Source organism: Mus caroli, chromosome 12 (assembly GCF_900094665.2).
Source record: "Mus caroli chromosome 12, CAROLI_EIJ_v1.1, whole genome shotgun sequence".
NCBI classification, from domain to species: Eukaryota; Metazoa; Chordata; class Mammalia; order Rodentia; family Muridae; genus Mus; species Mus caroli.
In genome coordinates this window covers 93,564,590-93,580,306 of record NC_034581.1, presented here as the reverse complement: position 1 = coordinate 93,580,306, position 15,717 = coordinate 93,564,590, and the positions used below count along the sequence as shown (strand labels likewise).

General features: G+C 42.6%; 1 protein-coding gene across 2 annotated transcripts in view; it reads right to left on the bottom strand.

Annotated features, from left to right (window-relative positions):
• Ttc8 (tetratricopeptide repeat domain 8) overlaps positions 1-15,717 on the bottom strand; it is a 61,303-nt gene that overhangs the window by 11,339 nt on the left and 34,247 nt on the right. For both annotated transcript variants that reach the window (XM_021178803.2, XM_029484921.1), the window contains 3 exons: positions 13,399-13,484; positions 9,385-9,472; positions 6,836-6,946 (listed from right to left, as the gene is read on the bottom strand). In XM_021178803.2, the coding sequence (XP_021034462.1) occupies positions 6,836-6,946; positions 9,385-9,472; positions 13,399-13,484 (285 nt within the window). The remainder of the gene's footprint in view (positions 1-6,835; positions 6,947-9,384; positions 9,473-13,398; positions 13,485-15,717) is intronic.

Genomic DNA, 15,717 nt, shown 5'->3' with positions numbered 1-15,717 from the left:
ATGTGGAACCTATACTTTAAAAGAAAAGACTTGAAACAGGAGAGTAGAAAGACGATTAGCAGGAAGGAGGAGGGAAGACATGAGAGAAGCTCGTGATCTATATGCATGAGCTTGTCATGATGAAATCTATTACTCTGTAGAGTGATCACACAGTAATGAAAGGAAACATGCTACGCAATGGAGGGCGCACTCCAGTGTCAGAGATGTTCAAATGTGAACATGGCTTTTCTGTGTCTCTATGCGTATGTGCATTATTGTATGTGTTTTATGTGCACATGTATGGGCATGCACATGGAGGCGGCAAGTCAACGTTCGCTGTCATTCTTCAAGCACCAGCCACTTTGGTTTTTGGGACAGGGCAGCTCATTGGCCTGGGAGTTCCAGTTAAGCTATCCTACAGGTACTTACAAACCAAGCCCACTGATGCGCTGTTCTTTCTCAGTGAAGTAGTCAGCTGCCAACCGGAGCACATTTTCTTTCATGTGTGTGGTGTATTTGTGTACATATTTGTCTGCACATGTGTGCACATGAGGAGTTCGGATGTCAGTGCTGGCTGACTTCCTCTATTGCGCTTCACCTTGTTTTTATTCTAAGAAAAGGTCTCTTGGAAGAGAGAGCTCACTGGTTTAGCTCGATGGGCTGGCTATCAAGTTCCAGAAATTTTCCTGTCACGACCTCCCTGGTACTGGAATTGTGTGTGCACATCAGGTTTCGGTACCTTCTGACCGAAACAGATATTTGCATCATTGTTTTTATTTCTACACAGTTGTGTTTCATTGTCACATAGATCACAAATTACCCAGGCCCTTTTGGTGAACCTTGGTTTCTTTACATTTTTAACCAAAAGAACAAGGTATAAAATCTGCACACCATGGTGGGATATTCCCAGAAGTAAAACTGCCAAATGAAGAACCAGGTTTGCAACCAGGTGTGCAGTCTCCTTGGTAACTGTAAACAGCTTCCAGGTGGGCAGCAGTAACACACACTCCCATCAACAGTGTGCACACTTCCCACCAACAGTGTGCACACCTCCCACCAACAGTGTGCACACCTCCCACCAACAGTGTGCACACTCCCACCAACAGTGTGCACACTCCCACCAACAGTGTGCACACATCGAGTCTGCTTCCTCACACCTTTGACAGCCGAGGCTCTGTGGAACTTCTTCACCTCTGCCAATCCAGTCAAGTGGAAGGTGGCATGTGGCTGGCTTGGCGTTTAACTCTGACAGAGACCAGGCATTTAATGTATGAGACATCATACGTGCTTCTCTGGGAGCTGCCAACCTGTGACCTTTGTCTACTTTCAAGCTAGCCTGCCTTTTGCCCTTTTGTTAATGGCATTCTGTGCCGCTATAATAGAACAACACATGCAGGGTAGCTTATAATGAACAGAAAAGTATTTGGCTCTGATTGGGAGGCTGCAGAGCTCAAGATCAAGAGGTGATATCTTGTGAGGCCCACCATACCTACCTGACAGTCACATGTCACCTGTCATCTGTCCCAGGTGTGACAGGCATTTTACTGGTTGATATTTTAACCTTTTAGTTTGATTTTACTTAAATTTTAATTTTTGTTATATAGGATTTTGTGGGGGGCAGAATCACAGAGTTCCACCTGCCTCTGGCTTCCCAGTGCTGGGATTAAAGGCATGCACCACTATGCTTGGATTTGATATATAGGAATTTATAGAAATAAATGATATATAGGATATATAGAAATTTATATAGGAAATAAACGTTTTCAGATATCAGTCTTTGCTGTTGTGGCTTTATGAATTGGTATTATTTAAAAAAAGATTCTCCTCATGTAATGAAGAGCACTGGATGCTTTGCCAGAGGATATGAGCTCCACCCCCAGGACCCAAATGATGGCTCACAAGAGGATCGGAAATGCTTTTCTAGCCATCATGAACTGTGGTTGCATAGACTTATGTGCAGGTAAAAATACCCATACACATAAAATAACTAAGTAAAGTTAAAAAATATTTTTGTCATTCTAATTTATACAAACAATGTGCCTATGTGTTTTTTGTTTTTCTCTGAAATTTTCCCAGTTTCTTTGCTGGATGGTTTTAACTATCTACTTGACAAAACAAAGGAAATCACCTGAGAAGGTAATTCTTTTTTTATTGTTTGTTTGTTAGGTTGGTTGGTTGGTTTTTCGAGACAGGGTTTCTCTGTATAGCCCTGGCTGTCCTGGAACTCATTTTGTAGACCAGGCTGTCCTTGAACTCAGAAACCCACCTGCTTCTGTCTCCCAAGTGCTGGGATTAAAGGCGTGCGCCACCACCGCCCAGCGGGAAGATAATTCTTAATAAGGAATTATCTAGATCAGGTTATCTTATGGGGTGTCTGTGGGGGAACTGTGTTGACTATTGCTATAGGGATAATCCAGTCCGCCGTGGGAAGCACCATTCACTAGGCATGAGGTCCTAAACAGTATAAAAGGAGAAAGCTACATGAGAGCAAGCAAAGATGTGTTTATTCTCTTAGCTTTTGCCTATAGGTAGCTGCTTGACTTCCTGCCTTGATTTCCCCTCGGAGATGAGTTTGAACCTGGGACTGTAAACCAAATAAACAACTTCTTCCCTAAGTTGTTTTTCTCAGGATATTTCATCAAGGGAACAAAAATAAAACTAGAATAGTTTAATGTTTTGAGGTTTTAACTCCTTTTAAAAGATTTAAATCTGAGACTGGGGAGATGGCTTGCTCAAATTCTTGTTGCAGACCACTGAGATCCCAAGTTCAGTCCCCAGAAACCACACAGAAAAACCAGACATGGTGGCAAATGTGTGTAATCCAAGCACTGGGGAGGTGGATTCCTGGGGCTTGTTAGCCAGTCAGGCTAGCAATTAGCCAGGCTAGGCTAATTAAAGAGCCCGAGTCTCAAAAGCAAGTTGATGGCTCCTAAGGATCGAGAGTAAGGTTGACCACTGGCTTCACACACAATTTAAATCTGGCTGAAATAACTTTTTCACTGCAAGAACTATTAGCTCATTCACTCTATTTTTTTAACTATTGAATCAATAATCTAACAACTCCATGGACTAAAGAGCCAGTCTTTGTCACATCCTGAATCTTCATATGGGCTCTCTTTTGGTCCTTAAATTTTTTCCTGTATCAGAATTGGTTAAATCATACAGGTTCTAGAGCAGATTTTAATAGCATATACTTAAAATAACGCTTCCATGTATATACATATCACCTCAAGAGTGTAGTATTACGTGATAAACTTAATATTAGTGGCTTTTAAAGTGGTCATTTCTGAGCCAATTCATGAAGCATGAACCACACTTACAGTTGAATTACTTGAAGTCAAATTGCAAATTGCTTGAGAACATGAACACTGGAGTGGTTCTGCCCCAAACAGCACGTGTGTGTTCAAATAGAAAAGCCTATGTCTTGCTTTCCAGGACTTAAATGACAGCGGAGAAAAGGCTGTCCTACGCCTCTTACATATATGCCTGAGGCGATTTTCACACACAATAAAGTTGGAAGGGCACAAGAATAACATTTCCAGCAAAGAACAGTTGAAATGAGGGCCTTTCTATTAAAATGCCTCAAAAAAAAAATCAAAAGCATCAAAAAGCTCAATAAAAATACATGATCTAAGCAAGTGTCTGTAAGAAACACAGGAAAGTTGAGGCAGTTCGACATGCTCAGTGTAAAACAGAGGCTAGGTCCATGGCAGAAAGAACAACAGGAAATGAACATGAGGGATGGAAGAGACTCCCAGAGAAAAGCGAAGTCCTCAGAGGCAAACGCAGTGCAGCTGCAAACTAAAGACTTAGCAAATTATCTCTGAAACCACTGTTAGCAGAGAAAAGGAATCCTCTAGAAATCTGGCTTTGGTGTGGTAAGCTTTGGCAGAAAGGAAATTAACTGTAACATCAAGGGGGAGAGATCACGTGTAACCATTTCTACTCTACGCTGTTGCCGCCGATGGGCTGGCTTTCATCTCCATTTCTCTCTCCCAGTGCTGCAGACTCTACTCTGAGGAACGAAGGGCAGAATGTAACTGCTGAAAGACTCTAATCTGTAGGGCCACTGGGTGTGGTGGAACACTATGGCAATCCCAGCACTCGAGAGATAGAGGTAGGCGGATGGAGAAGTGAAGGCCAGTCAGGGAGCCTGACACAAAGGAAAAAAAAAAAAAAACCCGGGGGGTGGAAACCAGTCCGTTCCCGAGCCATGGCCCATCTCAGCGTTAGCAACAGTGTCTGTAACAGACAGGCATAGGTGGAATTCTCCTGAGAAGCCATCGTGCATTAAAGATGTTAGCAGTTTCCTAGCTCTTTCTGCCAGCACCTTCTGTCAAAAATCTGAGGGATGCAGAGAGCAGGTCCAATGGTCTAATCACCACCCAAAGGTCGCCTCCATGGGCAGCAGCAAGAATTCCCCTGGCTTCAGAAGGTGACTCTATTTTACTTTCTTTCCAAGCATCATGGTCAAAGGTCTGTTCATATTCCATTTCTTTAAGGTCACAACAAGTAAAGATAAAAAATACTGGCAGTGTTTGTTTAGATGGATCAATGTCTCCTTTTATGTATGTATTAAAGTGATGTTTCGAAAAGAAAACTTTTTCCCAGACAATTTGAAAAGGATTTATTTCCATTCAAAATGTAATTCTTTAGTAGGGTATGGTAGCCTGTCTCTGTATCCCCAGAAAGAGAGAGGCTGAGGGGGAGTATCGCCTCAGGCTCAAAGGTAACCTGTTCTACATTGTAAGTTCTAGGCGAGTCTGGGCCCTGTTTCAAGAAATAAAATCAAACAGACAAAACACAGAATTCATGCTCCTCATACAAAATTTGGAAAATATAAAGCGTAAGAAAACAAAAGTTACTCACACACCATTGCCTAGATATAACAACCCTCAACCTCTTCTACTTTTTCCTTTAACCAATATTGCAAGTTAGTGTTTTCCAATGACTTTCAAGAAAACAGGGATGTGTTATAAAGTTCTAAGGAGATTGCTATTCTTAGAAAGACATGCACTGGGGAACTCAGCTGCTTCCTGCTCTCATATAAACTTTCCCCAGATGACAAGAGTAGCTTGCTAATGTGACACTGTTTGTACCATGTGGTTTGTGCTGATACCTGGTAACTATAGAAGAGTCTGGAAAACCTAGTACATGATAGGCATGTGGTGTCCACACACAGTCTCTAATGAGATTCCTGGTAGACAACAGTCTGCAGGAGCCGTCATGACTTTGCTGGGAGAATTAAGTGTGTTCCTTGTGTTGTGACTCTTTCCATCCTGCAGGGAAGCTTAACAATTCAAAGGCTTCAGGAAGTCCCTGAAACTGACGAGATACATTAGGTTCCTCCTTCCCGGAGCATACATATACTGTAAAGGCTGCTGAGAAGCACTCTTAGACAAGCTGAGCTGCCTAGGAGAGGCTCAGGCAATGAGTCAGCCAAGCCATCTGAAGGAGCAGACACCAGGCCAGCCGCCCAAGATAAGCAAAGATCAGCTGAGCTATCTTGGAAGAGCCCAACCACTGGAGCTGCCTGGCTGAAGGTCTCCATCCTGTTGAACTGCCTGGCTGCAAGTTGGCAGTATGCTCTCAGTTTCCAGCCTTGTGAGCTGACACCCATGCCGCTGCAGGCCTTGGTTATGCAGCCGTCTTTGAGTCATTCCTGTCCTTGCAAGTAGCCCTTCTCCTATACTTCAATAACACCAATAAAATTCCTTAGTTCTCCATGTGGACATTGGTGTTATTCATCCTTCTGTCTGCCATGGATGCCCTAGCTGGGATAAATAGATATTTATTCCCACCTATGCCAGCAGGGTTGCACAACACTCCAGCAGAAGAGGTCTTTTGGAAGCTCATCCCTTGCTTCTTCTGAACTTTCCCCCTGAGCCTTTCCCCTTTACTGATTTTGTTTTGTTATCTTTTTTTGCATTAACAAGAGTTTCCCTGGGAGACAGACTATTGCATGCTGTGTTTTGAGATTCTTACTAAAGCACTGAATGTTAGCACGGCTTGGTGACTACCAACACAACCTCTTTCTGGAAATAATCACAAAATATTCACGAGAGGACAAAGAAGATTGAAAACACTGAAGAGTTAATGTCATACTTGAGAATGGAAAGAAAGGCAGCCTACCTGCCCACCCCATCAATCAAATGGTAACTAAAAGTCTAGGTATTATGCCAGCAAGGATTATAAAGGAAAAACAGGTCTTGAGGCATCAGTCTTAAAATCGATATGGAAGAGCAAAGAGAAAAATTTTCAGCTGTAAAGGGAAAAACCAGACGGAGGCTTGCCTAACGTAGCCTCGGGATCACTGCTACAGGAATTAGCAGGGAAGAGAACTCAACGGAAACATTCTATGGTATCTGAGAACATGAATCTAAAACTGTTTAAGAATAAGTAAGAGTTCAAACTGTGAAAGCAACCCTGATAAGGCACACCTACCAGGCGCCATTAGAAAACCATAGAAATGCAGCTAGTCTGAGATTGGTAGGAGGCTGGACAAATAGGCTAATGAATACTCAAGCCATATGAAATGGGAAAAACTGATATTTGATGTTACAGATATTGGGAAAGGATTGCTAAGTATGCTGAGATCACAGGCTACCCACACAGGAGAAATAAGTTAAATTCCAGTCCTGTATCATTGACCTCTGGGTGTCTAAAATACTTCATTATAAAAACCTAGCTGAATTAAACACACACAGCAAATTCTCTCCTTGTACTGCTGAACCATGGCCAACGATCTTAATTTTATAAACTGTGCTCCCTACTAGCACCCCAAGGGCCTATGAGCTTTTTAAAGTAGCACATAACCTCAATTTTATACCAACTTTTAAAATAATATGAACCTTACCTCATAGATCCTGGCAATTCCACAAAGCAGGGTCACCTCTCCTGGAAACTTATCTAAGCCTTGTTTAAATAGATTTAAAGCAGTCACAGGTTGATCCAATATGATATAAACCTAAAAGCAAGATGGGTTTCAATAAGATTATGGGTTCTTAAAATAATTGCATTTGCATGATAAATTTTGATTATTGATTAGAAAAAAAAATCTCCCAGAAAGAATTTTCCACGGATTCTAATAATGATTTTATAGTTTATGTGCACATGTTGTACATAAATTTATCATCCCAAGAAATGTTTTCTGTGGGGCTATTATTGTCACACAGACTGGGTGATAAGAAAAAAGGGTCAGAGCCAGGCAGTGGTGATGGTGGTGCACGCCTTTAAACCCAGCACTTGGGAGGCAGAGGCAGGCGGATTTCTGAGTTTGAGGCCAGCCTGGTCTACAAAAGTGAGTTCCAGGACAGCCAGGGATACACAGAGAAACCCAGTTTCAAAAAAACCAAAAACAAACAAACAAACAAACAAAACAAAAGGGTCAGGGGAATATCTCACCCCTGTCTACACCAACCCTCCACTCTCAGAATCTCAGAAAAGTCCTTTTCTGATATTCATATCTTTTTGTTTTGTTTCTTGACTCACCGAGTTCAACCTGGGTAATGTGCATGATAAGGGTTTCGAGCTACCCACTGGAGCCTGCTGGGCTCACCAATGGATACACAACTGAAAACAAAGACGGTCTCTCACCTAGAACATACCAGTAGCCAAAGTTCAGCAGGACAGAGGTCTGTCCCTTCTTCAACAGAGGACTGATCGATTTTTAAGCTTAATCTTATAGAGGTATTATACTGACTGCTGTGAGATCTTGATTGCAATGGCTGTGGGACACCCAGAGGGCAGCAGTTCAGAGCCCACCCCCTCCCTTCCAACCCTTACACTCCTTCTGCTCAAAGCTCACTTCTTCTTTGTTGTTGTTGTTTTATTCAATTTATTTATTGACTTTACAACCTGATATCAGCCCTTCCTCTCCTCCCAGCACCCCCTCATGGAAGTCCAACCCCATTCCCCTTAGAAGGGAAAGCCCCCTCTGGGTGCCAACCCCCTCCCATTCCTCCCCCCCCCCCCCACATTCCACACATCAAGTTGCAAAGCATGCTTTTTAAATTGGAAATCTTTTGCAATAAGCCAAGATAACTGCCACTGCATCAGGCGTTTTCTTTCAAAGTGTTGTTATGCTCAGAAAAAAAAAAAAAGTGTTGTTATTCCAATAAGGTAGAATAAGGTAGGACTTCTCTGAAACACTTTACCCCAGAAGTGCTCTTAATTTCTGATTTTGGAGGTATTCTGGAATACGTGGCTGTGGATAACCGGATACCTTGGGGATAGAACCCACGTCTAAACATGAAAGTCATTGTTGTTGTCTTTTTATTGTTTTATTTTATGAGTATGCCTGCATCGTGTGTGTGTGCCTGGGAACCTTGGAGACCAGGAGAGGAGGTCAGATTTCTTGGAACTGGAGTTCAGATGGCTGTGAGCCACCATGTGGGTACTGGGCCTGGGGCCTGGGTCCTCTGGAAGAGAGACAAGTGCTTTAAACTGCTGAGCCATCTCTCGCTGATTTTTTCCATCTTCATGTAAGGTTTATATGAAGTTTTACACAATCACTGTTGTGCACCTGTGTTTTAACTGCGACACACCAGATGATATCGGGTCTGAAACTTAAATCATATGAAACTGTAATATCACGTTGGCATTCAATAAATTCAGGTTCAGGAGCTTTTCTGATTTCGGATATTCAGCTTAGGAAGGTGCGATCTGTATTGAAAAACTCTGGGTGGCCCTTGCACTGGAGCTGCAGGCGACACTGTGCAACACAAGGGACTCGAACTCTTGCTGTTAGCAGCCCAGTGGAGCTGAAAACGTGACTCCTTGCAGTCTTGTCTTCCTTAGTAACATAAAGGAAAGTATAAAACGTATTCTGTTTACTGCACAGATTAAATTAATCTGTCTTTACTAACAGACCTGCTACAATGTCCTATACTGAATCCTGCTCAATAAAAAAGAAATAAGACTTGCATTCATTAATTACTACAGCAGGACTGAGCCTAATGCCCTACAAAACAGTCTATGAAATGGCCCCTGTTCTTAGAGCAGGGTTTGACAGCACAGGCCTGGAGTCTTAGCTACTGGAGTCTGAGGTAGGAGGATGCTGAGCTGATGACTGGACTACAGAGAGATCCTGTTTTGAAGGCAAAGGGGTCCTGTTCTCTATCACCTGCTCAGGTTTGGGACAAAATAGATTGTAGAAAACGCCTTTCTGGTGCCCATAGGGCGCTGAGTCTACGGTGTTTTCTGTGTCCTGCTAAGCAATCTGTCAAAGGGATTTTCTTCCTTTCCACAGCCATCAATTCCTTGTGCCGTGGGTTCTCTCCATATGTTACATAACTCTGAACATATTAACTTGCCAAATATTCTAGAAGGAACTGGCAGCGTTTCCCCCATGCAATGGCCAGCACCTTAAGACAGTTTTCACTCAAATTAAGAATATTTACTTACTTTTGCCAGATAGAGAAATGTGTCTACCATTTCCTGCTGCTTCAAGGCTGATTTAAACTGTTTCTCAGCTTCACGGTACATTCCTAACCTAGAAATAACCATTTAAAAAATTAGCCATTCAATTGAAAACTCAGCACTCCATCACTTGTCTCAAGCCCCGAGGGTATGAACAGACACATCCCACCCTAGAGCCAGTGTAGGCCCAAGTAGGAGATGCTGCTGTACATGCTGACAGTCACATGTATGTTAACAAAAGCTAGCAAAAGCCACCTGTCTCCCAGAGTCATGAGCTATCTATGCTTCAAGTGGTGTGTAAAGGCAGTAGCCTAATTGCAGTAGGACTGAAAGCTGTCTGTAAGCGAGGTCACATCAGTTCACCACCGTGAGAGCTTAAACGACCAGCTGCACATATGGCAAGTGACCTGAATAAATGTGGAGCCGCCACTTCACCGGAAAACTGTAAGATGGCATTTCCTTGAAAACATCACCTTCCCTAAGACACCCCAGCCCCCATTAGTTGTCCCTACACTAGTTTGGTGAAAACAACTGCCACTTGCATACTATAGCTATATCATCATTCTTCCTTTGCCCTTAGTGGATGGATTGCCTCCTCTGTGAATCTAAAATTTGCTCCTTGCCTAAGTGACGGCCCTGATGTCTGTGTCCGCCTCTGTGAGCTTTGTCACCACCAGGACAGTGGCTGAGGCACACACGGCTTCCTCGCTGCTTGTCCTCAGTAGACCTGTTCTGCTTTTTTTTTCCTAACTATTCACTTTCAGCAATCTAAGAACTACTTAGATATTATACTTTGCAAAATGGACTGAAAAGTATCTATACTTATAGTATGCTTCATTGTACTAATTTCGTGTAAAGGCTGGAAGGAATAGCTTTGATCATTTTTCAAGATGTCGACTTCAAGCACTGGTGTAGCTGATATACTAGCAGCTGCTGGAAAGTGGGCTTAAAGTGAACAACGGTGGCTTCGACAGATGAAGGTAAAGCTGGCAGGTCCCATCTACCTCTCAGACTATGTATAAAATACTATCAGAGAACCCCAAAGTTCTGAGAGCCAGAAATAATAAAAAAATAAAATAAAATGAATTTACCACATGAATTATTGAACAAAAGAATGGAGTAGGCCACATTAAAGGAACTCTAGAGGACGGACGGGGAGACTGCTCAGTTGGTAGAGTGCATGAGGACCTGAGTTCTATCCCCAGACACCACAAAAAGCTGGGCCTGGTGACTTGCACATGTAATTCCAATGCTGGAAGCTGGAAACAAGTGGGTGGATAACTGGACCTTACTGGACAATTTGCCTAGCCCAATAGGCCAACCTCAGACCAAGAGAACTTATGGGGGTGGAAAAAAGGTATATGGTACCTAAGAAATGACACCTGAAGTTGACCTCTGCTTCCATAAATGTACACATTCATTCATTCATTCATCTCTCTCTCTCACACACACATACACACACACACACATACACACACAAGTTCATACACATTCATACAACATACTTAGACATACCACCACCACCACCAAGTTAATCAGCTCAGATCAGTAGAGAGTCCAGAGTGAGAGTGCTCGCCAGCTGCCCACCTTTTCTCTGCAAATGAATTCATCAGCAGTGTGCAGCATCACCATGCACACATTTGATGATGTTAAAGAGCTATGAAAGCGAAGAGGATACTAAGCATCCTTCAGGTAAGGACGAGTGAAGCCTGGATGTGTTCACTGAGATGGCCAGTGAGAAGAATTACTTAGAGAAACATGAGTGAATCAAGAAAATCGTGGATGGGAGTCCGAGAGGCAGATAGAGTGTGTGCCGTGCTGCCTTTCCAGGGCTCTAGTAGTTATGATGGCATCAGCTCACGGGCAGGCAGGTGGATAGCATGTTAGGGACAGACTGTTGTCTAGTTTAGCCGAAAAGGACATAACAATGTGACTAGTGAGATGTGGGAAAGCAGGTAGGACCTGGACAGCAGCACGAGACCACACCAATCCTAACCAGCCACACGGAGGACCATCAAGGATCTGAGGGTGGCTGTCTGTGGCATTTCCCCTCGCTATACTCAGGAAGGCTTGGTGAGAGAAGACTGGAGGCAGAAAACCCAGGGAAGAAGTTACTGTAAGAACCCAACCAGGAGTGAAGCAGTGGTTCTCAACCTGTGGGTCACGACCCCTTTGGTGGTTAAAATGACCCTTTAACAGGGGTCACAGATCAGATATCCTGCATATCATATATTTAGATTATGAGTCATAACAGAAGAAAATCACAGTTATGAAGTAGCAATGGAAATCATTTTATGGTCAGGGGGCACCACCACGTGAGGGACTGGATGAATGAGGAAGATTGAGAACCACTGCAGTAAATGACAACAAAATGCCCAGAATTAGGGTACTGGAGAGGGTCGGGAGTACAGAGGAACGGTCAGTAGAACTTAGGTGAGGAACGAAGAGGCTGAAGCCAACTTCGGGGCTGCATTCCCTAACGAGGCATCTTTGCTCTGTCCGGGTGGTGGCCCAGGTCTGTCTCCGGGTTCTCAGTGTGCTGCCTGGCTCTTGCTTTCATAATAATGGCAATCATCATGATAATATTTATTTGTTGTCTGGCTCAGCATTTGAAAGTAGGGACAATCTGATCAATCTTTGTAATCCCACTTGAGAGTAGCTGCTCATTAAATATTGGCTAAGTGGATGAATGTACAAAAGAGTGAACGGTACATAGTAAGGTGTCCTGAGGAGCAGAACAATACTGTAATGTGATAAAATGCATTCGTTTGAAAGAAGCTACACGAATGGCATCTCCTATGGGCAGTAGAAAGAGTCTGAGTTACCCTTTCTTTGAATTATTAACTATGTCTGAAGGGTTTGTATGGAAGCTCAAGATGCTAAAACTGTCCTTAAGATTAAACTCATAAGATTTTAATGTTACAATGATCTCATGCTCTCTTCTGGTACAAAACGCTTTTCAATTTGTCAGTGAGAAAAAAAAAATACTTCAGAGTTTTATGTGAGATGTCTAAATGGCAAGTAATCTTGATTTCCACAGAGCAACAGGCACGCTTTTTAGTCCAGTTGCTTCCTTTTCCTCACAGAGCTGGCCTAGCAATGTTGATGGTTGCTCATGATAACTGAAGCCAATCGTGATTCTTAATAATAAAGCCCATTTTCCATGATAAAATATGAGTGCTCATCCTTCCCGGTTTTCCAAAGGTTCTAAATTATCTGAATATCAGCAGCAAGTTTCAGATTGCACTTGTTGCTAAATAGTCATAAAGTTAGTTACAACTTTGCTGATCTGTTTTCTTCCTGATGTATTTCAACATTAAGCACACTTAAAAATGCTCAGGTTCTAGAAAAACAATAAGGATTATGGACATAGTAGCTGACTGTGGGAGACTGCTAGTAATCCTGGCACTCCAAAGATGGAGGCAGGAAGATCACGAGAGCAAGGCCAGCCTGGGCTACATAGTGACACTCTGTCTTAACTAAATAAAGTACTAATAAGAGAATCAGAGCCAGAAAGTGGGGCTGATATTCTTGCTGTCATCACGTCAGCTCTCTGAATTTGGACAACTCGCTTCACACTGGCGAGGCTTGATCTTTCTCAACCGAGCAGCTACCTCCAGGTGTCATGAGTCCTGAGGGAGATGCGGCAAGGCACAAACGAGCTGGCTCCTATCAGTTGGGTGCCCTCCAGATGTGAGGCATTGGTGTAAGTGAGGAACTGAGAGCCAGGAGGACAGACTGTTGTGAACACACTGGGTTCTAGTCCCAGGTCTGTCACCAACCAGTTTCTGGTGAGAATCACAACCAAGCTCCGGCCTCTGCTTCCTGGTATGACGAGTTCACAGGGCACTCAGTGCTGTCACGTGATTGTTCAGAAACTGACCAAGTAAGTGCAAGTCGTCACTGTTTCATGAGGAAAGGTGTTTTTGTTTTTTTTTTTTCATTCTCATATTTGATGACAAAAAATATTTCCACTTTCACAGATAATGAAAACTTTACCTGTAGTAACATTTTCCAATCTGTACCTTCCACCACCAGTCCTTGTACTGAGAATACTCCGTGGAAAGGGACGCCAAATCCAAAGCCTTTGAAAACAATTCATTTTCAATTATGATTTGCTTCTCTAACAGCAAACAGGCAGGAGGGGAATTAATGAAATAAACCAGATAATTAGCATCCATCAAAACAGATATTAGAAATTAGATAGAAACTCATGTTGCCCAAGTTTCCAGATGGCCCCACCAATTTCCCCTACATGATCAGTTCCAGGCCAGGGGGCTGACAGCACACAGGTTGGAGACATTGATCTAAGGCAAGCAGACGCACAGCATATCAGAATACAATTTTAATATACAAGGCACAAAACTGAAATTTAAAATGCTAGGATTTTACTTTGTATGTACTCTCTAAAGATTGATAATGCCTCAAAATTCAGTGGTGTCTAGCTTTTTGTATGTAAGACAGATCCACTCAAAGTCTCCATTTTAAACCCAGATGTAGAGAAAGAGAAGGAGCAGGTAAGGAGATAGGAAGGGTGTTTGTAAGGGCAGGGGCCATTGCTTAGGGCGGAGTATTTGCCTCACGTGCATGACCAACCTGAGGTTCAGTTTCTAGTCACATGGGAGGAGGAACTGGATGCTTAGGCCTTCAGTAGGCAAAGGGCTTGCTGTGCAGGCATGAAGACATGAATTCAGATCCCCAGTCCCTATGAAAAGCTAGGTGTGGCACCATGTACCTGGGACCTCCATGTTAAAGAGCACAGATGTGAATTCAGAGCAAGAAAAAAAAAAGGAGCTTTGGAGAATGGGATGCCAGAGAGGCAAAGAAGATTCAGTATTTGAGTAACTTCTGCCTTCAAGGAGCACAACTCAACAGCTCTAACATCGCTTTACCTTCTAGTAATTAAAACTTTTCTTCATATTTTAACTGCTTATCTCACATCTTTTAAGAATTCGTGTGGGGGGGGGGGGGGGGGGAGGGGGGGGGGGGAAGGGGAGACCACAAGCAAGTGCCTGCAGGGGTTAGAGACATCAGATTCTCAGCTTCCCGGCCTTGGAGTTACAGATGGTTGTGCACTTCCACATGTGAGGTGCTGGGAACAGAAACTAAACTCAGGTCCTCAGCAAGAACAGCATGCTCTTAACCCCTGTGCCATCTCTCCATCACAATCCCGTATGTTTTTAACCTTTTTCCTTCCAGTGTTTTTACATGGTCACAGAAGAGAAAACCAATCAAGAATTGGGATTCTTATGGAGAGGAAGTGGAAAACCTTTGGACAAAGGAGAAAGAGAACCATTTGAAGTTCACAGAAATCCAAAAGTTTTATAAAGACTCAGAGAATAGAATTATTGTTAGTTATTAGTTAAATGAGAATTCTGATTTTTGATTCTTGTCTTCTCACTGTTGGAACTCTTTTATTCTGGAGTCAGTGTTAATAACAACGACAGCCAACAGTTCCATTAATGGGACACTTGGATGTTGTGCTCCTATTATCTCAAGAATGCGTTCCTATTATTGTTCTCCTTAACATGGGCTCTCTTCTAAAATGAATGCCAGAAAAGTCCCCTCAACCTCCTCTTGCAAAAATTAATGACTTTTCCTGTGTTCTCCATCTCTCCTGCTCCAGGGGAGACCTCTAAATATGCAAACTACTTATCCAGGAATGGTGCCACCATGCTGAGCCTCTAATGGACCCAAAAAAGTCAACATCTCTACTTGAATGCTATGGAAATGAAAAATAAGCCATGGACAATTATACTTTCATGTGCCTATTTCTCTTTCCCCCTCTAGCCAGAATAAAAGACAAAAAATACGAGAGAAGTATGACTTCTGGCAGCATTATCTCTGCAATGTGGAAACTGTTTTCAGAGGGCTCCATTCAAGATTGCATTGTAAACATCTATGCATGTTAACTTTGACTCAATCTTTATTAAGACCTATCCCAGCAAACAGATCACATTCACCACCATGTTTAATATAAACAGACCTGCTACGTTTTTAGAAAAAGCTTCTATTTGGCTGTTTCTTATGTACCCTGACTTCCTAATGTTGGATTCAGTGCTTATGATAGGTAAATAGTTGAGTTTGCCTTCAGATTCAATTCTGAATCAAGTCTAATATGGAGGAACCAGATGTTACTGTTAATCTCATTAAGGAACATATACATTATGAGACAATAAAAATGGTAGGAAAAAGTCATATCTTAGCAATTCTCATTACATGAGGCTTGGGCTGAAGTAGACAGGAACACTTTTATATATATTTTTTTATTAGGTATTTTGCTCATTTACATTTCCAATGCTATCCCAAAAGTCCCCC